The 27,507-nt window shown below is 39.5% G+C and overlaps 3 protein-coding genes across 7 annotated transcripts in view; 2 read left to right on the top strand and 1 right to left on the bottom strand.

The window, feature by feature from the left end:
• Positions 1-4,425, top strand: ddit3 (DNA-damage-inducible transcript 3). Its single transcript, XM_040159543.1, has 4 exons — positions 1-165; positions 1,688-1,750; positions 2,249-2,457; positions 2,672-4,425. Exons 3-4 carry the CDS (start codon positions 2,302-2,304, stop codon positions 3,452-3,454), a joined length of 939 nt encoding a protein of 312 aa, XP_040015477.1. The 5' UTR covers positions 1-165; positions 1,688-1,750; positions 2,249-2,301; the 3' UTR covers positions 3,455-4,425.
• A 21-nt stretch (positions 4,426-4,446) lies between these two features.
• mars1 (methionyl-tRNA synthetase 1) lies at positions 4,447-23,085 on the bottom strand. 2 transcript variants are annotated; one of them, XM_040159541.1, is made up of 22 exons: positions 22,841-23,085; positions 20,695-20,785; positions 19,863-19,941; positions 19,375-19,506; positions 18,532-18,607; positions 18,087-18,253; positions 15,435-15,544; positions 15,071-15,187; positions 14,493-14,696; positions 12,706-12,907; positions 12,153-12,227; positions 11,724-11,894; positions 11,006-11,101; positions 10,213-10,330; positions 9,838-10,051; positions 8,298-8,429; positions 7,824-7,928; positions 7,328-7,523; positions 6,545-6,616; positions 6,232-6,258; positions 5,835-5,969; positions 4,447-5,182 (listed from the first exon to the last, which is right to left on the bottom strand). In XM_040159541.1, the coding sequence occupies exons 1-22, from the start codon at positions 22,941-22,943 to the stop codon at positions 5,033-5,035; spliced, it is 2,772 nt and encodes a 923-aa protein (XP_040015475.1). In that variant the 5' UTR covers positions 22,944-23,085; the 3' UTR covers positions 4,447-5,032. The 2 variants fall into 2 exon arrangements, with proteins under 2 accessions (XP_040015475.1, XP_040015476.1); XM_040159542.1 differs by lacking the exon at positions 6,232-6,258 and having other exon boundaries at positions 22,841-23,082.
• Positions 23,086-23,435: 350 nt separating this feature from the next.
• The window catches only part of arhgap9 (Rho GTPase activating protein 9), a 40,455-nt gene continuing 36,383 nt past the window's right edge, over positions 23,436-27,507 (top strand). For all 4 annotated transcript variants that reach the window (XM_040115920.1, XM_040115921.1, XM_040115919.1 and 1 more), the window contains exon 1: positions 23,436-23,680. The gene's annotated coding sequence lies outside the window, so the exon portion shown is untranslated. The remainder of the gene's footprint in view (positions 23,681-27,507) is intronic.

Genomic DNA, 27,507 nt, shown 5'->3' with positions numbered 1-27,507 from the left:
TCGGTTGGCCGCTCCCTCAATATAAACACCGCCGGGAGTTTCCGAAAAATCACATTCAGACGTCAAGACTGAACAATGGTTAACATGAGCTATCGCCAATTTTTACTAAACTATCCACATTCGAGTTCAAGACAGTCGAGAAGGCGAGCGAATAAAAGAAAAAGGGTAAGTGTAGGTTCGTGTTAATAGTTCTGGCTGGCAGTTGGTCGATGTTTTTCGGTGTTTCACGGAGTAGCGGGTACTTAACTTGAAGTGGTGCGGTGTACTGGAAAGAAAAAAAAAATGCATGTTTTTGGCAGATATCCCGGTGCCATTTTTAGAATAGCAGTTGTCTTAATCAATCACAATTTACATCGAGTGGTTTTTATGTGATGTCTGCTTCGTTTACCAAATTGTTACGCTCATATGGACTGGTCGCTAGCAAGTTTTGAGGTTCTGACTGCTGAAGAGTGCCACACGTTTTAGAAATAATTTTGTGCATTTTGCAGCTACGACATCCAGTTCTTGGCTTTTTAGGGTGACATGTTATTTGAACATGTTCACCAGATTTAATTCTAATCCGTGTTTGGCGTCTGACAGTAACTGGTGGGGCTGCTGACTCGGAACTGAATGGCTTTTGTTTTTGACAGCTGTAGTTGTTTTTCCACACTTTCACACAAACCCGTTCGGAGTGAACGTTTACCGCTGAATGAATATATGTTTATATTACCCCCCCAAAAAAAAAAACCCACTATTTTCTTTTCAGTGTTGTTTCCTTTTGTGTCGCCCAGTCTTCCTGCTGGACTTACATTTCCATGACGTAATTGTCTTGGCTTAGAGTGGACATGTAGCCCCACTTAAAAAAAAAAAAAAAAATTCAAATATAAAAAAATTTATAAAATATTATATATATATACATATATTATCGGAATATAACATTTTTCTAAGAAAATTAATAATCTGTACTCTTTATTTACCAAAGTTTTAGTGACTGTATGGTCACTCTCAAACGGGAAGTTTTGTGGATTTCAGAGGATTTTTGTATTATCACTTTCTAACGTAATAATTCACATCACTGCCAACGCTACATCATCTATGTAAGGACAGTTTTAATTTTTTTTCAACATCACAGGGGTAAGGCAGAAATCCTTATTTGTATGAAATGTTTCAGCTACAAGCATTGTCTACAATAATCATAGTAATAATGATTGCTTCTGTTTAGTGTTTTTGGTGTCTTTTATTCTGGACAGCGATAAACAATTAATAAAAGCAGCAGATGCGACTGTCAGACCTGGAGAGATCAATATTAGGATTTACTCGTCGGTTTTAACCACTTGTTTATCGATCCCAACGTGTTTTGAGGACCAGTGAAAGCAGGGGGCGCAGTAGAGAACATTTTGGTCTTTGTTTACAAGACTTAAGTGACAGGAATTCTATTTTCTCCATCCTTATCGGATCATTTTAACAATTACTGACAATGTCATTGTTTTATCATCATTTTATTTTTCCATTATTTTCCAAAGCAGCTATTAAATGTTTAATTTGAAGTGTCTTTTGTTTCCAAACCAAGCTTGGTCCGTATTTGTGCAAATTGTATTTGTGATTCTGAAATCTCAGCAAATTTCAGCTTTCAGAAGATACATTTTGCACATTTTTAAGACTAACCTATCAAATACCTTTTTTTTTTTTTTTTTTCTCCTCCTCTCAGAATTGTTGGGACAAGCTATCTCCAACAAATTGGCAGACTTGATTAACAGAGACTTTCTAAAAGGTAAATTGGTGTTCTCATATTTCACATTCTGAATGTACCTGTTTGTGAATTTCAGATTTTGGTTTAATAAAATTGTCCATTTTAATGTTAACTTTGTCATGGGAATCTGGTTATTGAAATTTTTTTTTATACATATTTTTGAATCTTCAAATTCCTCTATCAGCAATTTTAGTGCAGTACAGTTATTTACTCACTTAGTGTCACTGTTATTCCAAATCACAATTAAGTGGATTACACAATATACTGCACTTTGTTCTGGTTTGTTTTATCATGGGCTAAATAATTATACAGATGAAGGCTTCTTGCAGCATTTTCAGTTATGATACACACACCATCCTTCATCCCTGCATACCTACAAAACATAACTAAACCGTTTGCAACACAGTGATGACTAAAATGAAGAAGGCAGGGTTATTGGGATGTAAATTTACTCTGCCCTCTCCCCTTCATTTTTCTAATTTTCCCAACCCTTCTGTGTCTGATGGGTGCCCCCCTCAGGTCCAGTGTGAACCGTGTGGCCGAGTATCTGTGCGTTGCGACTGATTGGCGAGATGACTGCCGAGTGGCTACACCTGCCCCCGCCGTACCCCCCTGGTGTGGGGCCGTTGTGTGGTGCAGAGTTGGAGGCGTGGTATGAGGACCTGCAGGATATTCTGGGCTCTGACACGGGAGGGGCAAAACTGGCACGTGCCCCCACATGCACCGAGGTCAGTAGCTTGAAGAGCGAAATGGCTTTCACACCGACGATGAGCGTGAGCGTTTCTGTCCATTGTGTTTTCGTTAATATTTCTTTTTTTAAGTTCCGCTTTACTGTCTTGCAGGGGGGGAGGGTCAATTCGCATACTAGGTGACGTGAAATTTACTTATACTGCAATATTTGATGTTTTAACAGGAGTTGAAATTTCCATTTTTTGCTTACAGAAGGAGCCGGAGTTTCTGGATGTTCTGGAGAGTTGTTCTCTGACATGGCTGACGGACGGAAGCCAGACGTGGGGCGAAGGTGTCCAGAGGGCAACAGAGGAGATCCACAACACCCAGCCTCTGCATCACACCTCATCGTCATCCTCCTCCTCTTCCTCCTCCTGCATGAGTCCAGCTGTTGCAGAAGAGCGGCAGGCAGAGGCTGAGAGTGGGAGAAGTGGAGATAGCTCGGCAGGAGGTGGCAGTGACCTGCTGCCTCCAGAGTTCTTTGAGTTGCTGAGTGAAGGAGGAGTGGGAATGGTGGATGCAAGCGGAGCGGTGATCAGCGGTGGCTATTATTACCACCACCATCAACACCACCAGGCTAATAATGACCATCCTGCATCTCCTTCAGCCAGTGAGGAGGAACTGCCCTGTGTCCCCGATTCTCCATCCTGCTCCTCCTCAGCCTCCCAGTCGCCATCTCAAAATTGTTCTTCTCCCTCCTCGCCTGTCTCTTCACCTTCAGTCTATCCATCCTCCCGCTTGGGAAAACGCAAGAGGACCACCAGCGAGAAAGCCAACGGTGCCTTGTCCTCTTTCGCCTCCTCCACACAGCGCACATCCTCATCTTACTCGTCTGCCAAAAAGAGTCGCAAAGAAAGAGAGCAAGAGAACGAGAGGAAGGTACAGGAGCTGACAGAGCAGAACGAGCGCTTGAAAGCGGAGATTGAAAGGCTGGGAGAGGAGGTACAGAGGACACGTAGAGCCCTGATAGAGAGACTAGTCAACACCAGGAAATGAGGATAAAAAAGACAGGATGTTAGACAGGAATAGAAGATGACAGGTCCTACAGAATTTGGAATAAGCAGTGGTAGGGAAAGGTGTAACATGGTTGGCATTAATGCCTCTTATACATGAAAGGATGGAAACCAAAGATATAATTTATAAGAGAGGATTTTTGGAAAAGGAGAGAGCTAAAGATGGAAAGAAGAAGGAAAGTGATGAAAGTCAATACAAGAAAAGTCACAGAGAGAAAGGACTGCAACAGCATTGCGGCAAATAAAAAGACACAGCATGTGTAAAGGAAAAGGAAGAACAGACAGCTCTAAGGAATGTTTGTCATTTTTAAGAATGCTTAACACAAAGTTTCATCACAGAGGGTGGTAGAAATAAGAGTTATGAGCATTTGATGATTTGTATGTAGGACAGAAAGGAACTTAATTCAGAGTGCACTTCATTGTCATCTGTTCCCACCATTTTGCAATAAATTGTAACTCCTACTTAAAGGGCTGCAATCTGGCTAGCAGAGATTATTTGCCCCAATTTGTGGAGAGTTTAGGAGCTCAGGAAAAGTTTGAAAGTGCCCAGTGCAGTGTGAGTATGAGAGAATGATTTTTTTTTTTTTTTCTTTTTTGGGAGAGAATTCACACCCTTTCTTACTTTTATAACCCATGGCTTGTGTGTATGTGTATTTACATAATCCAAGTAGGACCCGGCTATACTTTCTATGCTGACCTTTTCTATCAGTATGGGAATTCGTGGTAGAATTATTAAGTTGTTCTACCCTGATTTGCTATTTTTATACAACGCTGTAATGTATACAATTGTACTGTAAAGGCTTGTACTGTAATATTCCAACATATCCACAGTTATTTTCTCATCGTAGTCACATAGATTGTTAATCGTAGAATAATATGCATGGCTTTTATCACTAATTGCATCAAAAACATGTATTTTACCATACCATTTATTTTATCCTTCATTGTAACCCCCAATTTGCAATAAAAAAAAGAGAAAATTTGCAATTTTTTGTGTCATGTAATACATTTATTTTTTTGCCTTGTTAATGAGATGTGTATGAATGATTGTTTTTGGAGAAAATTGTGTAAACTAAGGGTAACTGAGAAAGGGGGAGTTTACAGACAGTTTTTATCTTATTTTCAGGATCTAAAAAGGCCATTTGTAGCAAATGGCAAAAAAAAAAAAAAAAAAAATTCCAGAGGATATAAAAAACATCTTTAAATGCGCAACACACCTTCCAATGCTAATATCATATGCTGACTTTATCACAGGCAGAGTATAAAATCAGTTTCTTTTGGTGTAGGGATTTGGAAAAATCCCTCCATTCTGTAGCTGTATTCATTTGACTCTCTCTTTGTGTGTTTTCATTTCCCTGTCGGTGTATCCAGCATTTCATTAGTCCTCAGTGCCAATACCACATTGTCTTAGATCCTGTCACGGCTTTGCCTTAAGCCAATACCCTCATCTCTCTCTCTTAGTGTACATCTTGTTCCCATTCTCCACCATCATGCCTCAAACCATTCTACTCTTCCCTTCCTCTGACTAACCTCCATCATTTTGTTTTTCCCTTTTTTTGTCTCACTTCTTCTTGCTCTTCTGAGGTGCAGACTCAGGGCTCTTCCCCTCAGCCACAGCCAGCTGTTTCTTAAGGTCCAACAGCTTGGCCACCTCTGCTGTGATCACGGCCTTTTCTGCCTTCTGGGCTTTGAGGGCTCGCACCTTGTCCCCCTGTGATAGAAAAATTACAGGGTATAATTTATTTCTCACACTTAAATCCGATTTGATTAAAATACTGAAGCTAATATGGATAAACAGATTGGCAGCTTTCTTGTAGAACAGGAAACAATTAACTGAAACAGCGGTTTGTGAGTTGGTAATTACAGGCATCTGTCTGAGTTTGGAAATACTGAGTTAAACAAAAGATTCCTGAATATTTCATCGCTGTATTTACTGTAGAAAATATATACTGTAAAATTCAAAGATTATTAATTTGTACATAAAACAATTATGATTAATGAATTACAAATTTACGCATTACAAGATAATTTTCCAACTAGAAATACTGATTAAATGTAGCTTCTAAAATGAACCGTTATTTATTTCTGTGGTCAGTAGTTTGTTGCGTGCGTAATCTGATTTTTTTGAGCGGCTTTTTCGTTCATCACGAGAGATGGCATCCGCTGTTTTATCCGGTTATAAGGATGGCGATTTTAATAAAAAGCAAGGTATTTAAAAATACTCTAAATGAAAACAATGTAACTTACCCAGTGCTGTTATAATAACAAAATTATTAATTCCAAAATGCCTTAAAATGTAAGAATTAGGTTTGCAGTTGATAGATGAGCAGTCTGTTGCAACCAGCCAGCAATCTCAATCTCACCTGCTCAGTCACAGCCTGAGTGAGCTGCCTGGCTTTTTCTGGGTCCACTCCGTTCACCGTCGCCACCTCAGCAGCAGGAGCAGCAGTATCTGGAACAGCGGCAGGTTGAGCGCTGGCAGCATTCTGAGCTGTTGTCTGAGGGCGGAAACAGACACATGAAGACGCTTGAATCTGAGACGATTTGGTGCGTATTATTTGTAGAAATGATTTACTCATTTCAGACAATAACGCTCATCACTCAAAATGTCGACGGGATTTTATGAGTCAGGATGTGTGAATGGGAAATGAATCACACTGGACACACGGATGAGTAAAAACTCAAAACATGAGGACATTAGATGAGCTGCTAGTGTTAGTGACACAGCAGCACCAGTGTGGACAAAATACCGCTCAATACCTTCTTTTTAGGCGGTTCATCTTCAGGCTAGAGTCAGGCGGTTGAGAAGAAGGTTCAGAGAGGGATTATTTTTTATCTATATGATGGATGCTTGATACATAATTTAAAAATTTATAGTATTTGCTCTGTATTGTGTTTGAAAAGACAGATACTCAAATAAAGTACAAATTCGTATGGCTTTCGGCATTTTGACAGGGGCCTGATGCATTATCGATTCTTTCTTATTTCATTATTCATAAATAGTCAACCTATATTACTACAAGACCTGACTGAACTCATGCACAGACCATTAGGCATCATAAACATCAAATACCTGCTGTCCACCAAATCTCTTCTTCAAAGCCTCGATCTGGTCCACTTCCAGTTTCTGGAACAAGGGACTGACCTGGGAAATAAAAAAAAAGTTAAAAAAAAAGGTTGGCAGGTGGAATAAAAGGTAGAAATTCAAAAAAAAAAAAAAAAAAAAAAAAATCTACGCACAAAAATTTAAAGAAAAATCTGCAATTTGGATTCAGCCCAAGGGCAGTGTAGCTGGAAGATTTAACTTGGAGCCTCTGTTCTCATCTTTGAACAAAAAAGGATTATGCAAGTAAGTAAGTAGACAACTATGTATGAGAAATTTGCAGTTTCGATCATGATCGCCTTTCTCCAAGGCAGGATTACACTGATGATGAATGATCGGAGAGGTTATGTGCACATAAGCATTGTGTAGTGTTGGTGTGACATTAGAATAGTTTCGTTTGCGGCTCCTTGTCTGCAGACCTCAGTCACGAATCACGATATCCTTGGAGACCGAATGCAGCGTTGGCCGGCTGTGGCAGACACCAGAGGCCCACACATTTAGGCCTGAAGGGACTAGTGGCCTTAGAGAAGCTTGGTTTTCGACGGCTGGGGCCTAGAAACACAGTCTAGGCTATTTATTCTTAAGTGTGTGTATGTGTGTTCACACGACTACAATGTCCTCCAGAGTACTGAAGTACTGACAGACTGTTGCATCCTAATTGTATCACCCAGCATCAACATGCTGGATGTTCCACAGTTTTGTGTGTCTGCACATGTATGAACTGTTGGTGTACTGTTTTCAGGTCATACTCACAGTGCCGATGTGGTGGCCTGCTCTCAGGGTACAAACAAATGAGCCAGTGCCTTGTAGCATGGTATTGATGCAGGACGGTGGGGCGTTGAGCTGATCCCTGATGGTTTGGCTGACCGTTGGCATGTAAGGCAACAGCATCACTGACAGCAAGCAGGCGATATTCACAGAGACCCCTGTCACTGTGCCCGCACGCTGCCTGAACGGGACAAACAGAAAAGAATGAGTCGGTCAGTCGGACCGATCATGAATCTAAATCCTTAAATTATTCTCACAATGGACAAAAGTTTTCATTATCGGTCAGATTTCATTTTCCTGTGTTCAGAGATACATAATTATGAATGAATGAGTAATTTTTCAAAAGGTATATGGTTAATCTTTGCTGTAATATAGAATGATAATTTTCACAGACAGCTAACAAAGAGCAACATTGAGCTCCATCTACTTTGTATGGAATTACACAGAGAGAGATGGAGTTTGCTGGTCAAGGCCATCTCACCTTTCTGTGTCTCCTCCCTTGATCTTTTTCCAGGGTTCATTGACCTGAATGTACTGGTTGCCATGGCGAGAGATGTTCAGGATGTGTTTCAGAGCATCACGGATTCTGGTGAAACAATTGATGATAGCGGACCAAGGTTAATCTTGATTTAAGGTAGTTGTGCAAACAAAACCCATGATATAGAACCCACTTAAGTCCAAGAATGGTTTTTCTACCAATGTTTTACCTTTGGTGTTGAGATACCTGAAGATGATACAACGGACAATTTAAAACTAGGCACATAAAACTAAACTACCAATGTACGTATGCCTTTTATAATTTTAATAATTTTAAAATCACTGAATATAGCTAATGAAAGACAAGCGGAATTTTATTTCTTAAAAGTCATTTCAATCAAACTGATAAATTTCCCTCTAAATCCCAACATCATCCCTCTATCACTGCTTCTGATTGGTATGTGATTCCTGGTCTTACTTGACTTTGTCCATGAGCTGGATGTACTGCTGCAGCTCCCAGCCCACCAGAGCCAGGAGCCTCTTATCTTCTTGCTGTAGCTCCATCGCAGGTACATAGCCCTCAAAGAATTTAGTGACAAACATGCCACCTCTAGAGGAGAGAGGGAGAGAGGTTTGAATTAAAAAAAAAAAGGGTCAGGGAAAAATGTGTGAACAGTGAGAGAAAGGCAGCAAGAGTAAGAGAGAGCAAAACGAGGAAAGAGCATGTTACTTGACTTGCTAATTGTTTATAAATTATAGATTTTGTTGCCACATGTAATACAGTGCTCTGCTAGTGTAAACTAACACAACAGTGTGCTGCATTGTGCCTCTTCACAGCTCCTTCATCGCCTTTATATTGTAGCCAGTAATTTTTGAAATGAGTTTTATGTGTACAACAGGAGGATGTTCATAGTGAGGATGTTTTGGTCATTTCTGATGCCACAAACTGTTGTATACTTTACACATTCCTCAGCCTCTGAGGAAGGTTTGCAAGGCCAAAATGCTTTGACTGACGGATTTACACTGAACTCTGATTCTGATGTCTGAGCATGAACTTAATGTGACCTGCATTCTTAGTTTGTTTTTGGTCCCTGGGGTTTTTTCCATCCTAGGAAAATAAATAACAATATTCTTATTGTTAAAATGACTGAATCATCTGAATCAATAAAGTTATTTTTGCTGCTGGTAAATCTTAAGTAAGGTTATACCCATATCGGTTTGAGGAGCTGATTTGTTAAATTGTCAACAAAATGTTTCGACTGAACAGCAAATACCTGGAACACCCCAGCCCTGGATTGTTTATGAATTTGAAAGAGCAGGGAATAGGATGGACACACTGTCGCTAATGATGTAGTGATTTAGTGACTGGATCCAGACAAGGACAGACTTTCTTTTCTGAAGCAGAATACTTTCTACCTCCAACACCTTAGGCTGGATGCAGTGTACAAGATATTTTTGAACCAATTAGGCATCAACGTTGCTGCCCGAGACCAATTTTGAAGATCAAGGTACTTTGAAAAAAAGCTGCTGAGAAAAATCTTTGATGTGGGATTTAACCCTGATCTTTTAAAAATCATTTGAGGCGATGAAATTGGGGCTAAATTACGCCATCCCAAACAAATTTAGAAAACTAGGGTGAACCTCTTGTAATAGTTACTGCTCTATCAGACTTTTTTCAATGAGTACAACAATCTGAAAACTTAGTAATTGGACTGGATGACAGTTTTGCTGCATAAAGATGCGAGCAACTTCAGGTGGATTGCACCATTTTTTTTACGTCACTGGTGACTAATCTGAACTGATCGAAACAATTAAAATAGAAAGAAACAGCAACGCATAAAATTTCACAAAGTCAGGGAACAAGTATTTGTGTTAAACAAGCTATAAAGGAGATTACTGCAGGTTACCTTGTTACGTTCACTGGGGGAAGTCATTTTCTGAAATAGGTTTCTCACTGACAGAGTAAATTTGCATGTAGAAAGCAGGAATTCATTTCAAAACATATGACTATTATCAACCTGTTGATGAAGTTGCCCAAGTTGTTGAGCAGCTCAGAGTTGTTCTTCAGAGCCATGTCAGCCCAGGAGAAGGCTGAATCCTGTCCCTCCGGACGCACATACAGCAGGTAGAACCGCCACACGTCAGACGGGATGCCCGTGTCCTTTGCCATGTCTCCAAACACACCAACACCACGGCTCTTGGAGAATTTAGTGTCTTCGTAATTCAAATATTCTGTGGGAAAGTTAGAGCATAAGTTACTGTCAAAGCTGACTGTTAATTTCGTGAATGTGATCATTCATGATGCCTGTGTTGCATAACCGCAAAACAGAGTGAATGTGCATCAACTGTGAATCAACGGCTTAAGTCAGTCAGTCAAAATAGGTGGTGATTACCAGTGGCAACCAGGTGGCTGACCAGAGTGTAGTTGTCTTGAGCTCCCAGTAGGGAGCAGGGGAACACCACGCTGTGGAATGGCACATTGTCTTTGGCCATGAAGTTGTACAGCTCCACCTGGTGGCAGAGACACAACAATACACTGTGAGGATGACATCATATTGTATCATCATGAGATCATCCAGTTCAAAGAGGGCTTATAAGATCTCCCCCAACCCCCAACCCGCAACCCCACCCCCCCATCTCTCTCTCTCTCTGCAAATACAGGCCAACACACACACACACACACACACACACTAACAGGAGCTCAGTCCTGGGGTTTTAGATAGAGAGAGATGAGATGAGTGAGTGAGAGTGAAGAAGATACGTTTTTTTTTTTTTTTTAATCCGTAAGGTTTTAAGTGTTTTTAAATCAAGTTTCAGATAAATTAAGTGATAAGTAGCCAACCAGCATGTTTCCAGCTTGACATTTGTTACTGTATGTGTGGGAACTGGAGTGGTGTGAAATCTTAAAATATGAAACTCATATGTACACATGAAACGTCAAATGGTTCCACTTTTCGAAGCAGTATCTCAGAGGGGAGAAATCTAGAAGATCTGCACAGACCTACAGTATATTGCTTTCAACCCCATCTACTGTGTGTCTAAAACTGAACGTGCATTTTAGTCATAATCAAAGAGGTTATTTCCTCTGTTTCACATCAGGGTTATATAGGGCTAGGAATTGTCCATCGGTATGGCTCATAAATTCTAACAGCATGTGTGTTGGAGGTGTGGGCTGGGAGGAGATACCTGATCAGGGTTCTTCCACCACTTTTCCCATTCATCGGTGTAGTTGGCAGTAATGGACAGATAACCAATCGGGGCGTCAAACCACACGTAGAACACCTGCAGAAGCAGAAAGAGAGTCATGAGTGACAAAAGGATGCACTTTTTTTTTTTGCATTGCTCTGTGTTACAGAAATGAATTCTGGATGACATGAATCAAACTGAAAAAGGACACAAAGATTAGGAGGAATGAAAAAAAAAAACCTCAAGATGCAGAAGGACATGGATATAATCATTGAGTACAATAGCAAATGTGAAATCGAATGTCCTTATGAGTTAATGTGGGGGATAATGTTTTAGAGGTGTGCACTAAAAGAAATGGTCAGTGTTCAAGCATGTTTAGACATGCCAGACCTAGAAAGTCTCCAAGTGAGGCACAGGTGTGCTTTTAGGGAACACTGCAGTATCATCAGTCACCGCAGCATTTGTAAACAGTTAATGAAGTGCGCAGTCATTTTCAAGGCTGAACTAGGAACTTTACCTTAGATATTAAGTGTCTACATTTATTATCTTCTCAGCAGGTAATACAGCTGAACAGTAGGGCTTTATTAGGTTTCATTACAATGGTGTCAGCATTTTTTTCCCCACTGCGTGCAGAAACACCAAACTAAGAGCAAGCAAGTGCAGTCCAGCAGCAACATCTGTAGTGTGAAAAATTATGTTGTATATGACAATACCAGACCTTCTCTTTAAAGTCAGGGTGAGGCACTGGCGTTCCCCACTGCAGGTCCCTGGTGATGCAGCGAGGTTTGAGTCCATCTCTCAGCCAGGAGCGAGTGATCTGTTTGGCATTTGCAGTCCAGTCTCCTGTGCTGGTCGACTTCTCCAGCCACTGGCTCAACTGAGTCTCTAGCTACACGAGGGAAAGAGAGAGAATGAAAACAACGATCAAAACAACCTCATGTCTTACTCTAAAAAGAGTAAAGCCATTTATAGTGGTAAATGCCTTCCACAAGCTGTCTCAGTTTGAATGCTACATAACACATACTAAACTGGCTTACTCTGTCTCCATCCAAGTGGTCAAATAAATAAATAAATAAATAAATAAAATCACTGTCTAAACTGGAGAATGGACAACCAAAGCCATTACAATGCAGTGTGAACACCATACCTTTGGCAGGTCCAGGAAAAGATGTTTGGAGGAGCGGATGACTGGAGTTTGCTTGCAGACTTTACACTGGGGTTCCTGGAGGGGACAACAACGATCAACACTGAGTAGGTTAAATTCAAACTGATTTTTTCCCCCCGAATTTACAATTTAGAGGAGCAGGAATTTATTCCTTCCATGGAAATACAAACCATTTCAGGAGTTCCAGTGCAGCCCCAATGCTATATGAGCAGTAAATGAAGGGCTCTAAGTTTTTGCCTTTTTGATCAAAAGAGAAAGTCTGTATATGTAGATTCACAGTTCTATACTAAAGTGGAATGTACTTATACATGATGCATTTTACATATATGGTGAACATGGTGTCATAGACCCATGGATATGATTTTTCCCTTAATATATATTTAGAAGGAAAAATTAAAATGATGTTGCAGTTTTTCTACCACCACCATTCTCTTAATAGTCATCCGTGAGTATAATCACCAGAGACTGATCATAACATTCCTCCTCTTGCCCTTTATAATCACTTTAGATGTCCAGCCTGATCCTCCAAACTGACCCTGAGCTCCACAGCATTGATGAGCCGCCCACACTTGTCACACTGATCACCACGAGCTTCTGGGTAGCTGCAGTGAGGACAGTTGCCCTCTACGAAGCGGTCGGCCAGGAAACGCTGACAGTTCTCACAGCGCAGTTGCTCCACTGTGTCTTCCACCAGGAATCCATGCTTGTGGAGACGCCAGAAAATATCCTGGGCTATCCTGAGAAAAATAACAGAGGAATGAGATGGTTGAAAGATTCTTTTGGGGTTGAGTCTTTGATACAAGAGAAAAAGGTTAAAAGTCTACAAACGCAATGACAGTTGTCTAATGTGGGGACTGATCAGTCATTGAAACATGACCACATTTTGTCCTCCAACTCAGACTGATATTGCTCTTTACCATGTTGGCTAGAAAATGATGTAAACTTTCTGGGTCCATATCACAATATAGAAAACAGAGCAGTACACTAGAAACAGAAGATAAAGAGAAGAGAGTCTGTGTTTTTGATATAGTAAGAAAAATACAAAGTAAAATGGTACAAAAAACAAAGCTGATACTAATCTTTGGTTTTGGGTTGGTAAATCTAAAATGTAACCTTAAGATATCCAAAGCACTTTTCATGAATCACGTCAAAAGTCTTTAATCTGTGGGATGTTTCATTTTTAAAAGAACATGGTGCCTTTTATGTTGTACTCTATCAAAGCAAAAGGCCCAAAACAAGAGTTTTCATCTTTGTAATCCTTTTCAATGTACAAGCTCAAGGATTTAAGATTTTCTACTGAAGAAAAGTGCCTGTCTTTTGTTTCCTATTTCCACATCTAAGAAGGTAAACCCAGCAAACCCACCATCTTACAATATCCTATTTGAATATCTATATAAAACAAAAAAATAATCTGACAGCCATACAGTGATGAGAGCGCTGTACTGCTCACTGACAGTAAATCACACCAACTCCATTGCTTTCGTAGCTTCAATAGTTCCAAGAGCAACAGTCCATAACACTGAAAAAAACCAATTTCATCTCTAGACGTTGGTTACCTCATCCATATTATAAAATGGATAACTCTACTACAGGACGTCGAATGTTTTTTTTTCCTAGATTTACTCTGCCAATATCTTTCCTTTCAGCTAACTTTTCAAAAAAAAAGTTAAATTATGAAAAGTGATACCATTTCTTGAATAAATACATTACCAAACCACTTGACTTTCCAAATCTACCTTCACACACCGTTGATTTAGTTCACGTGTGTTATACACGTATTTGACTAATTTGTACGTGATGGTCAACTTACAGAAAAACTGTAGTTCCACACACGTTCCTCCTAAACTACAGAATAAAAACAAATGTCATTCAGTACAATTTCTTTTCTCTATTTGGTAAACCTCTGAAAAGTAAGCAATAACCTGCATTCCACAATCTTGGTCAATAATCTCTGAGATTAAGTAAAGATGAATTTATGGTTGCAAGGGCTATACGTCCACACCAGTACCTACTGCAAAATCATAGTAATCCTAGGTTATGTAATTTTATAGCGAGTGTATGGTAATCTTATAAGAAACATGTTTGCTCTTTCATACCAAAGCCAAACAGCATCAGAACCACATCCAACCCAGGTGAGGACCACGATGATGAAGTGAGCTCTGGATTATTATTGGAGACCTCTGTGTTAAGCCTTGTATTTAGCTTTGTTGTTTATCTTTGATTTTAACCTTGTTTTCAACTTCTCACATATCAGCAGATTAAAATTTTCCTACTGTTGCCCCTAAACAGGCCAACACAGCCTCCTTCCCTGCCTTCACTTACTCCGTCTGCTTCTCAGTTGTGGTTCTGCCAAAAAAGTCAAAGTCAATCTGGAACCAATCGTAGATGCTGGAGTGAATGGTGTGATACTTGTCGCAGATCTGCTGCGGTGTCAGGCCCTCCTCTCTGGCCTTGTTCTCTGTAGCTGTGCCGTACTCATCTGTGCCACACACAAACAGCAGGTTCCAGCCTCGCAGACGGCCATACCTTGAAGAAGATGATGGACAGTCGGAGTGAGTGCGACAAGAGATAAAACACAGAGATGATGAGCGAAAAACAGATGTGGAAAAGAAAAATAAGGAAATGGAGAAAGAAATTAAAAAGTGTAATGAGCCAAGGAAAGTTGAGGGTAGAGAGTTACAAAGTAAATAACAGAATAAGGTGAGTTGGAAAAAAAAAATGAGATAATGGATAAACTGTTGGTGAGGAAGAATATGATGAACAGCTTTCAGGCACATATGCCTGTATGTTTTTGGCTACATTAATCTAAAAAAGTGTTTGATGCAAGGGTCAATGTTTTCTTCACGATTATCTGTATTTTTCTAGAATCCGTGTACAAAGAAAAGACAAAAAATTCCCACCTGGAGAAGACATCAGCGCTGAGGACACAGCCAATAATGTTACCCAGGTGGGGGACATTGTTGACATAAGGCAAGGCACTGGTCAACAGGATGTTTCGATTGCCCTCCTGTGGCAAACTGATAGGGAAAAAAAAGAACTAAATTTTAATCAGATCCAGAAAGAGGATCTTAGGTGATGTGATTCCCACAATATTCTATAACATCCTAATCTACAACATGCGGTACACACACACACACACACACACACACACACACACACACACACACACACACACACACACACACACACACACACAAAACATCACTCTGAATGGAAGTATCTGCTTAATGTCTAGATTGGGAAATGGCACTTCTAAGTACTTACATGGGATGTTGTCTGTCTGTAGCTAGTGGGCTGGCATTCAAACTTTTGCCCCAGGTGAGAGCAGCAGCCTCCATCTCCTCTTCTGAAACCGCACGCTCTCCCTCTTCACACTAAACAAATATGAAGATATAGAGAACGCATTAACTGAAAATTAAACGGAAACCAACATGTACAATCCTGGTTGGAATCATTGGCACCCCTTAATTTTAAGTACAGAATTTACAATATGTTCAGATCGAAAAAAATAACAAAAAAACAAAAAACCTTTCATATAGTGACCGAAAATATACAAACAAAATGTACACAATTGTTGGCACCTTTGGATGAATTTAAATTAGTTCATCAAACAAATTAAAAAACAAATAAGACTCACCTGTCCTTAAATTTCAATGTTCACATGACCTGGATTAACCAATGAGAGATGGTTTTATTGCATAAAAAGGGGCTGATTGTTTCCAGGGTCCCTTTCACAATGGCGAAGACAAGAGAGCTTTCTAAGCTGTCTTCAAATCCCTATTTCAACAGTTTGTATTATTACCTAGACATTTCACAGTCATAAAACTGTTAAGATGCTTCCAGGAAATGAAGAGATTAAATAAGGGAGGTCTTTGAGGGTTGGTGCAGATTGTGGAAAAAACACCACATAAGATATCTAAAGAGCTTCAGGCTGACCTGGAGCAATATGGAGTCGTGGTTTCAGTCCGTACTATACGCCGCACACTAAACCAAGTAGGGCTCCATGGGTGAAGGCCAAGGGCGAAAGCCAAGGAGGACACCCTTTTTGAAAGAAGGGCACAAAATGACAAAACTAATGTTTGCAAAAACTTTCATAGATGAGCCATAGTCTTTCTGGGATAATGTTCTATGGACAGATGAAAGCAAAGTAGAGCTCTTTGGGGATGTACTGCATCAGTTTGTTTATAGGCAACGAAATGAAGCCCATAAGGAGAAGAACACCCTCCCTACAGTAAAACATGGTGGAGGCTGTGGGAATGCTTTACTGCCTCTGGTACTGGAGGCATTGAATGTATCAAAGGAATGATGAAATCAGAAGATCATCAAGGCATTTAAGAGCAAAATGTGTTCCCCAGTGTCAGAAAACTAGGTTTGAGGTGAAGGTCTTGGGTCTTTGAGCAGCACAAAAGAAGGGTTGAAAAGGAAAAGATGGACTGTTTTAAACTGGCCAGCAATGAGTCCTGACCTAAATCCCACTGACAACCTTTGTAAAGAGCTGAAATCTGCCATTGTAAAAGGATTCCTGCAACTTTAAAAGAGCTTGAACGCATAGCAATGGAAGAGTGGCAGAAACTACCAGCAGACAGTTGGAAGAAGCTTCTAGAAGGCTAAAAGAAACATTTAGAGGCTGTCATTGTCGACAAAGGTTCTGCAACCAAATATTAGCAAAGGCTGCCAATATTTGTGTCCGGGGTTTTGTGCTTGTATTGCTTGTATTATATCACTATTATGCAAGTTTATTTTTTATTTTTATTTTCTTTTGTTTGGTAACCTTGGACATTTTTTAATTTGCATTCATTTCTGAAGAGATTCTAAAGTCTGTACTTAAAATTCATGGGTGCCAATAATGTCAACCAGGACTGTTAGGCTGGTAATCTCTACAAGGGGTTATAAATGGCCTGAATGATACCTCCATGTCCTAAAAGTAATTTCAAATCTTGGATAGTTTGATCAACACACCCAAAAGTTTACTGACACTGTAAACAATCACTGTTTTTTTTACGATAATAATCTACTGACATTGGGGAATCAAAGTTTGACCATTACATCAAAATGATCTCCATTTCGACGTGATGCAGAAAAAGAAAAAAACAACAGGAGGCACTGCAGCATGTGCGTAAAATTGCTCTTGTGATCAGTGTCAGTGTATAAGCTCTAAAACTCTTTCAACAGTTATAGCTCCCAAATCAATGATGAACTGTAAACAGAACAATGTACTGTAAGTGTTTTCTTACATTCTCATCAAGAACCATCTGCTCATTAAACCACCCCATCAAAAACACAAAAAAGTAAGATTCTTTTTTTCCTTTTTTTTAAAAAATTGAATGTTTTACTGTTACAAAAACAAATTTAAAAAAAAAATCACCAGCTCCCACCTGACCTCTTGACCTTTAACCCAAAGGCACTTGGCAATCTGAGATCCCCAAATCCTGTAACCTCCTCTGACAAGGAGCCATAACTCCTGCTGCTAAATTTGACTGACACCTGTTCACATCAGGATAAAGAAATGGTGAGATAACCTCTACATGCTATATGTTCTATATCCTAACACAGGTGTTAATTTAGCTTTTATGGAGCCAGGTTAACTCTCACCCCTGAGAACCCTGCTTAGTTTAAGTGATGTGAATTCAAGTCTTGCAACCCTTCAAGTGCTTGAAATGTTTTCCTAAGAAGAAACACTGTAGTGCAGTAAAGACAGTAAAATGTTGAAAGGAAATCTGTGACAATATGTGTCTTCTAAAGTGTTTTGTGGGTGCATCTATAGCTTGAACAAAACAAAAAAAGGCAATAAATCTTCTTGGAGGCCTCACAGGGTTTCCTGAGGCATAAGCACAAATGTGGTTGTCACCTCTGAATGCTTTTTGTTCAGTAAAAATGCTTTAAGTCTAATAGTTATCCTGATGATCTAGCTGATACCTCAGCAGGGTTGCTGTTGCACTGCCTGCTCTGAGGGGCAGGCTGCCTCTGCAAGTAGCTCTTCATGCCTTGCAGGTCTTTTCCCTGTAGCACTTTCTGAGCAGCAGACTGGCAACTGTGCATAGCAGCCACACGGTCAAACCAAGCCTTCAAAGAGTTGCGTTCACCTGTAAAAAGAAAAAAAGGGGCACAGAATTGGTAGGGGAGAGAGAAGGAGAAAGAAAAGGCAGAAAAAAGTGAAGGGTTGCAGTAAGGATTGCTTGAATAAAGAGAAGGAGAAATTGGAAATAGAACATTCGAAGATCAAATAAATGTAAAATAAAAGAAAATTGATAAATGATATTAAGGAAGAAGTTGAGGTATTTAAAAAGGAAACAATTAGTTAATGGATGGACAATTTGTGCCGGGCAAACAACAAAGAATTTTAAAGTTTATTACTACTTACCCAGTGCTAGTGAAGAGTCAGATAAAACGGGGTAAAGCGCAGCCCACAAAACAACATCAGCAACTGAAACGGCTTCCTAAACACAGCACAGTTTAAAGAACATTATTTTTTAAAGCAACTAAAGCACACTATGCTTGACTTTGCCATGTATCCTTTACAGTCATCCCATCAAAAACCTAATGCTTTTTGTTCTGAAAGCCCTGAACAACGCTGCCTAAATATTCAGTCAACCCCCTCTGACTTTCTACATACAGAACAACCGTGTGGAAGACTATTTTCAGCATGAATGTGTTTTGTGCTTGCATCTCATTAAATAAGGTCATATGTACTGCTGCAACTGCCTCACTGTGTCTGCTTACCACAGTTTGAGCAATGATGATGACCAAGAGACTTAACAAAACATATTTCTGTACACATGAAACACTGTATATGACAGACGCAGATGACTTGTTGCCACAGGGGCTGCAAAAACCACAGAGAACTGATCCCCTCCCACACACACTCAGGCATATCAGCAACATAAGGGACCTCCTCCCCAGTTGAATCTTTTTAACATAAAAAAGTATCACTAGCTCAGCATCAGCTGCTGAAAAAAGAAGAAGAGAAAAAGAAATGCTTAACTGAGCACCTACACTGAGGAGGTGCTCAGTTAAGCTGAGTAGAGCTTCGAAAGAGGCTTCATGACCTTTTGACTTGATCATATATTGTATGCACTGAAAAGGCTTTGTTTGAGTGAGTATGTTTGTCTTTATCTCCTAAATGTATCGACAATATATATGGCAACTAAATGGGCACTGCAAAGTAAAAAATACGACAGCTGAACAGGAGATTTTGATACTGTACCCCCGTTAAATATGGCGTGTTCCCCTTGCTCAAGCTTTGGTCCAAATAGTTTAGGGGCCCCTGGAGGACCTTAGACACCTCGGAACCTTTTCCCTGCAGCACTGCCATGTGAAGAGCCTGTAGCAGTGCATGCTGCACATGTAACACAAAACACAGGTTAATTTGAAGTGATGAAATGACATTTGATCAAGCAGTAAACCAAAGAAGTGTGACTAAGGTTAAAAAAAAAAAAAAAAACTCCTTAGACCTTACACAGAGCATACGGACAGATTTCTTAATATTGGTTTCTGTACATTGCTCTTTTTAATGCGAAAGTTTTAATCATTTAGCTGCATGGATTTATGCCCCCTATGGCAACACTGAGGATTGTGTACAAAATACTGTACAAAAGCATAAACCAAAAATAGTTTAAAAGAGGTTTAGTGTTTTGTACGACAGATTTCAAGCAAACTAGAAAGTCTTTTTTTTTTTTTTAATGTAGAGTTTACCTGAAGATCTGTGGCCTCCCATTCAAGCCACTGATTGCAATGGTCACTGGATTCTTGTCCATTTACTTCAAATAGGTATCTGAGGTGTTAAAAGGTTGTGGGGAACAAAGAATAAAGTCTTGTCACACAGTTTCAGCTCACTTAGTTTTAAAAAGGAGTTTGTGCACAAACAAACACAGCCAAAATACAAATATCTGCAACATATGTACTCCATCTTCAGGAGTTGGTCACGGTGTGCCTCTAGATTTTGCTGCAGTGTAAAGTAACACAGATCTTAAATCTCCATCTTAAAACGTTAAACGTGATAAAATCATTTTTACACTCCGTTACTGTGGTTGGTCTTGGCTTATATTATTATCTGAGCATAATCAAACCAATACATTACCAGATCTTTCTGATCCATATACTGTATATGTCATTGCAGTATTTTATAATTGCCATTGGAATTTCCATTGGAATAGAAAAAAAACATAATTTTGAAAGGGTTAAAGGTTCTTTTCACCCAAATTACAAAAAACATTTTCCATTTTCCTCTAGTGGTATCTGGCCATGCAGATAGTTTTGTTTTTATTTGCCTAGGTTTTGAGATATCGATCTCAGAGATTTCTGTTGCCAACCCCATACAGTAGAGGTGAAGGAAATTTAATTTTTAGGGCTCACAGCAATAAAACCTGGAAAATTAAAGCCAAAGCTATTTGCATAGCTAGGTACCAATTGAGGTAAGTGAAAATAATTTTTGGATGAGTCATACAGAGGCAATGACTAACAGCATTCATACTCATGCCCAATTGGCACTGACATTCTTAAATGACCAAGCATATATTCTACTGACCGGCAGATAGCATTGGAGCTGAAAAGGTGCTGTCCACTAGGCAGGAGCAGGGCAGGCAAAGCTGGATGGCTAAGGAAGGGCACCACTGTTTCTGGAAAAAAAAAAAGAAAAAAAAAAAAAGAAAAGACATGAGTTTGTGTAGAAAACTATAAATAAGATACACAACAGTAGACAAAATTGCTATGCACATTGGCGAGCTAGCTGGTCTATTTAGACCAGATTCTTTAACTGGTTGGTACATGCTGATACAAATTAAAACCCTCTTTCTGATGCCTGTTTCCTGAGAGAGAGAAAAGAAAAATCTACATCCCTTAGCTCAACATTAGGTCTTATTTATTTCAACACATTGTAGGAAAAGATTGTATCTGAATTCAACATTGCATCTTCAAGGAGAAGTAATAACATGATACTCCTCAAATGTTTCGAGGATAATCCTGTGATCAAATTCTCAGCCTCAATACTTATCAGCAAAGTTACTTGAATGGTCCATGACACACAGAAAGGTCAAACTGAGGGTCAAGGATTTGATCTTTTTAATCTTGAAATCATCAGAACACAGGGCAAGATGGGCGATTCTGATTACATTTTTTATAGATGTCTTTACTTTGATGGTTCGATTAACTGTTTTCCCGGTGGCTCAAGAATTAAATACATTTTTAAAACAGCATCAATACAGCAGGAATAACACTAAAATTTTTCTTTTTAAATTATATTCACCTTGATAAATGTGCAATATTTCAGACTTTGTTTATAACGACAGATACATTTTTTTTAAAAGCTATTGTTCTAGGGATTTTCTCAACAAAGTGAGTTGTATGATTCATCTTACATACTTCCAACAACCCAAGTACAGTTAGTATGCATGTATATTTCTGAGTAGATTCCATTAATTCATGCACTGTGGCTGCATGCCAGATGGTCCTGGTTATTCATCTCCTTGATCCAGCTCCCGAGGAGGACTAGCACACATCTGGGACTGGGAGTGAAGCATCTCTCACATGTGTGATACAATCGGGCCTTAAGCCTGAAGCTCGGATGAATTACCATTTAATTAGAATCTCATTCCTTTACACAGCAGCATCTAGAGGATGTTCCACTAGATAATGCATTGGTTAGATATAACCTAAGTCTCCAAGAATAATAAGTAAGCAAGAGTATATACAGTCCATATGTTCTAGCTGTGTTCTTTGTTAATAGTCAATTCAAAACAATACACCACGTTAAACGCATTGCTGAACTTAGCCTGGAGTGACTAATTGTATTAAAACAGCCTCTCTTTTGCAAACATTGTCAGCTAGGGATCAGACGTTGGATCACACATTAGTCACATGACCATTAATGGAAGGATGAGTGAATTAGTTTAAATCAATATTAAGCTTATACAGACTTCTCCCTCAGTTGATACAAGTCACAACATGTTTTTGTTGGGGAAATTCACAAAGTGAACCTGGTTTTCGCCCCATGTTGGCCTTATGCCTTCTCTCTCTATAAATAAGCCAGCCTTTCAAGTAAGTTTTCAGCTCCTTTTGCGTCTATCAAGGTTTGTTCTGGGGTACAACCTGATCTGCCTGGCAGGAATAACAGTGTCCACATAGTATGCCAGATAAGGTATTGAACCAAGACTGCTGGCAGGTTCAAGTTAGCCTCACTGCAATATCATCACTTTGTTCATATCAAGGTATTGGGTTAAAGATATTTGATTGCATCCGTACAACACAGCCCTGCATCTTTACTAAGTATCTAAATAAATCTAGTATCCAGGTGTATACTGTACAGGTAGAGGCTCAACACCTGTAGCTTTTGCCCTGACAACCCAAGGCTACGTGTAGCTGCACATGTAAACACTGCTAAAACAAGACAAACAAAGCAGTGGTGAGCAGTAAGAGACTCTTCTAGCTTTCAGATACAGGTGGACTGTTCACTGCTTTTATCGTGACTGACACCGACAGGAAGTTATTACCTTTAAGCTAGCTTGCTGTCCCGAAGTAGCAACCGTCAGTTACGGCACAAATTCAGCTTAAACTTGACAAAACTAACGTTACATATGATGATTAGCCAGTGCCGCCTTTAGCCAAACGACAGCTGTTGCTAGTCGTCATTGCGGTTAGATTCACAGATCAATATAAAGCTAAATGTGCTTTCTTACCCTCGTGGTTGACATACTGAATGTCACACTGAATTCCAGTCATTTCTAACGCAGCTACCACCTTCAGGCAGTGCGGGTTGCCTTCAGTTACGAAGAGCTTCATTTGGTCGTTTGTAGCTACTTCCGCTATGTCGGGACTGATGGCTGGCAATATTTTTACTTTAAAACAAGTAATAATTTAAAAAAAAAAAAAAAAATAGCTCAGCGTGGTAACTTTGCCGGTGAGTGCCGGTGAGCGCTGTCCACTCCACACACGCTGATGCAAGCTCTATAACTAATGGCGGAGTTGTAGTTCTGGAGCGGTGTTGTGTGTCGTAGTCAGAAACGGTAGAGCTCTGCTCGAAGGACTACCTCTCCCATGAACCATTTAGATGAACCTAAATTCGCTGCATAGTGGTGTTGCTTGTTTTGTTTACCATTGTAGCGCCGCCAGGCGGGATACGTCTCTGATGTTGTTCATTACACACCGGGCGGCGTTATGCGATTAAATACGCGCACCACAGCGCCGCCTGCTCTGATTGGTTCCGTGTAATATCACATTCTTAAACCACCAAACCCATTCAGCTCAGGCTATTTTTTTTTTTTTTATCCGCTTAAAGAGCCCGGAGGTTGTGCCAGCATGGACTGTACCGAGCAACATAATGCCGCTGTATGACTTCATTTGCAAAAGTGCACGGCGGAGTTGGTCTCTGTACTTTCCGTGAATGATGTGAAGTTATCAATATTTTTATTTTTCCCGCGAGAAAAGCACAGCAAACTATCCAAGACGCAACTCCTGCTCTCTCTCTCTCTGCAGTTCACTCCAAGAACACTACTGAGCTGTCATTTCGTCGCTGCAAGGTGAGTGATGGTGTGTGCCTCAAAAGCAAAGGTTATATTTCTGCTCATTTGACATGTCAGACAACACATTTCCTGCAAAAGTATTATGGAGGAAAATAGTTCGGCTGTGCAACATAAAGTGCTTCTGTGATGCTCACTATCGGTATTTTAATCTACTGTGGCATCAGGCCTAAAGCAAATTCATTCAAATTCATTAGATAAGTAGACTGAAATACACGACAAATCTATTTAAGATAAATACTTTTAAAGCTGTTATATCACATTATTTTATTACCTGCCACATGTGGCTACAGGTTTAAAAACTCTTATTCTCAATAAGGCTAAGGTCTCATTCAGGGTTACAACAGAAGCAACTCTTATCACTATGAATAAGATTATCACAATGTATCTCATGACTTTAATGATATTTTGCTCATTAATCGCCAATCTGTACATTCACGGAGGTTGTTTTGCTTTATTTGGAAAAATTAATTTTGCATTTTAAAGCTGATTTAAACCTCGATTCAGTGGATGAAATTACAAAGCAGTATACCATAATGCTCCCGTCTACTGTGAGGTCTGTGCAGAAAAAGTTGCAGGCCAATGCTGCAACCCTTCTAGTTATATTTAGCAACATATTAGGTCGACATCCACAACAAGGTCATACATTTTGCATTTACTAAAATAACGAGCCCATATTTTCCAAAACATAACATTTCCCCATATCATAGTGTCAAACCACATGCAGCCTACACTTTAAAAACTGCTTAAACTCATTCAACCATTTCCTGCTAAAGTGTTCTTCCACAGGAAATGGTTGTTCACTTCTGACATGCTTTACATGCATTACAAAAAAGTATTTTATACTTATACAATTTATGTATACCTAGACCTCCAGCCAATGACACCTTCTCACGTACTTCATCAGTCCGATGGTGCTGACCCCATGACATCATTATTGGTCATCTCTAAGAATGTCACACTGATAATAATCGCTAATCTCAGCACTTTACATACAGAATATTACAGACCTCTTTACAGGCGGAAATATTTGCATGCCTCTGCAAGTGAGTTAGCCTTTACATGCTTCACAGAAAGTGCATGGATGGGTTGCCCACCCGGTGTGATGGAAACAGTTCGCCTGATGCATTGCATTTTTGCTTTTTCGTAATCTGCCTTAAATCCATGCAAAGCAGGAGATTTGCTCCATTTATCGCCAGCCTGTGACGACGCAGGCTTGAAAGATTATTCTCCAGTTGCAAGTTTGCTGATTAAAAGTGCCCTGTACCATGTGCAGTATTAGCAGGAGGGTTACAAGTTTGCTGTAATTACTAGTGTGCTGCACAGATTGCTGTTGTGGACGCAGTGTCAAAGTGAGATTGAGAGACTGAAGTGTTTTACATCCTGGTGTGTTGTTTGTCAGATTATTCTGCTGCTCTTGGATATTTGAGCAAGTCTATGGTCTTTTTTTTCTAAGTGTGAGACTTTTGTCTGCACGCACGCATGCTGTCAGTTGTGCAACAAGATACAGTAGCAGAACACAAAGTGCAGTAAAACCTCATCTCACTTATTTGCTTTGTTCTATACAGACCAGGTGACAGCCACCATGCAGTTTTTGGACATCTGGTCCTTCAAAACAATCCTAAACTCCACATCTGAGAGTTGGATATTTGTTTTTTTGGTATTTATCTGCTGGTTTGGATTTCCCGATCACATTGGTCTGTTGAAATTTTATCTCACCAGAGAAGGGTTTCTCAACTTTTCTAGCCCGTGACCCCATTTCTGTGTCTCAAAAAAAAAATCTCATGACCATGAGCTAGTCATCTGATTTTACATGGCATATTTTCAAGAGCAGGGGCTGGCTCCAACAGAAAATATAGGAATGATAACATATTTCAAAGGTATTAATTGTTATTTATAATACATACACTCATGTAGCTAATTTTATTTGTTACACATGATTGATGTTTGGTCATGCTGGCAGCTGTGGTTTGAGGTGCTGATGCATTGTTTTATCCACTCCATTTATGTCAATGAACTTAGATTGTCGTGCAGTATATCCTGGGGACCCTAAGGTTAAGAAACGCTGAGTATCATTTGAGCATGATCTTGTACAATAATGTCTAGCAAGTAGGGATTTTTGTGACTGTTTGTTTACCACAAAAGACATTTGGCTCAATAGAATTGTCACTTACTGCAAGGTAAGTAAAAATAATCGGAATCAGTTTGAGTTCAGCTAATTTATTACACAGGTCATATAGCTGAAAGACAGTGGTGTGTGGCTGAATTTGAAAAGGGGAGAGTCCTGTAAGAACAAACAGGTCTGCTGTTTACTCACTATACTGTACTGTCTATGTGAAAGCAGCTTCCCATATCTCAACAGTAGTATAGCAGCTCCCTTTATATTCACATCTGTGCTCTGTTTTAATCCAGTTTCATCCCTCATTTACTTTAAGTATCTGTGCAATGATTTGAGCTTTCACTAGGTTTTCTTATGTATAGGTACAGCACTATAGACATTACCATCACGATATATATTATTGTCACAGTGCTCTAAAAATCGTCAGTTTAAATAACTGGGCATGCTGTTTCATAGACTCATATTTTAAAAGGAAACTAAGTTCGAACCAGAAATAAAAACAATCAGTTGATAAATTGATTAGTTGATGGGCAGAAAAATAATTGGCAAACTATTTTGATAAATGACTGAAATGTAATCGATTTTCAAGCAGAAGAAATGCAAACTTCTACACATTCTCCCGTTTCAGCTTCTCAAATGGGAGGATTTTCTCGTGTTCTTTATTATATGTATTATATGTCATTGTAAACTGAATGTATTTGGGTTTTGGTTGACTAAAACAGGACATTTGAAGAAATCACCCATAATTTTATTTGTTTAATCTTCCTTTTATTGAGCAAGTAACACCTTTAACCCTCTGTAGGCATCAGAGCTGTGTCTGCACGTGTGCCTCTTCTTTATAGCAACTGCCTTCAGAGGTTTAGCTGCTCTTCTTGTGCCCTAACAGTATCGTGCTCACTTCGGCTGCGCAGGGCTGAAAGTGGGTCTTTGACTTTCCTGATAGCTTTTGACAGCTCACTCTCATCCCTGGTGGATCAATAGAGCTCAGCACTCTTCATTAGAAACATCAATGTACCGCACATTCCCACAGGCTCAGCAACAACCCACCAGCCCAGTCAGAGAGTGAAGGGCTTTTGTTTTTTAAGTTCTCGAAAAGATAATTCTTGACTTCTATATGATATTTTATTTTCTTCAGTTGGAAGGCTATTGTAGGAATACAGTGACAGAAGAATACCTTGTTTGTTAGTCATTAATTCATACTTAATTCATACTTAACGACAAAATATTTGTCAAGAAATTTCAGTGAATCTTTTAAGAAACTGTCAAAAAATGACCAGTTGCAGCTTCTCAGATGAGCAGATTTACTGCTTTTAGACTGTTCATCAAACAGAACAAGCAATTCGAAGACGTCACCCTGGGCTCTGGGAAACTAATATGATAATTTTTCGCAATTTTTCTGACATTTGGAATGATTACCTCAAAATGTCATGTCATGCTATTGCTACATGTGATTGCTATTTTATGCTGTATTTGTCATACATAAAAAAATGCTTATCGAAACAAGAAGCTTTTCTCATAAGCTTATTTCTCTTACTAAAATAAGCACATTGTTCTTTAACTGGCTGCATGTTTTTCACCTTCCATTTTTTATATAAAAGCCATAAGCTAATTAGAAAATGTGATGCTTGAGTGAATTCTTTCAAGCATTTAAAATGCCCTCTGAGCAATCCTGCACTACTTTGCCTAACTGGCAGACATTGGTCGGTCT

The sequence above is a fragment of the Xiphias gladius genome, chromosome 21 (assembly GCF_016859285.1).
Source record: "Xiphias gladius isolate SHS-SW01 ecotype Sanya breed wild chromosome 21, ASM1685928v1, whole genome shotgun sequence".
Taxonomy (NCBI): Eukaryota; Metazoa; Chordata; class Actinopteri; order Istiophoriformes; family Xiphiidae; genus Xiphias; species Xiphias gladius.
This window is presented reverse-complemented; position numbering and strand designations above follow the sequence as displayed.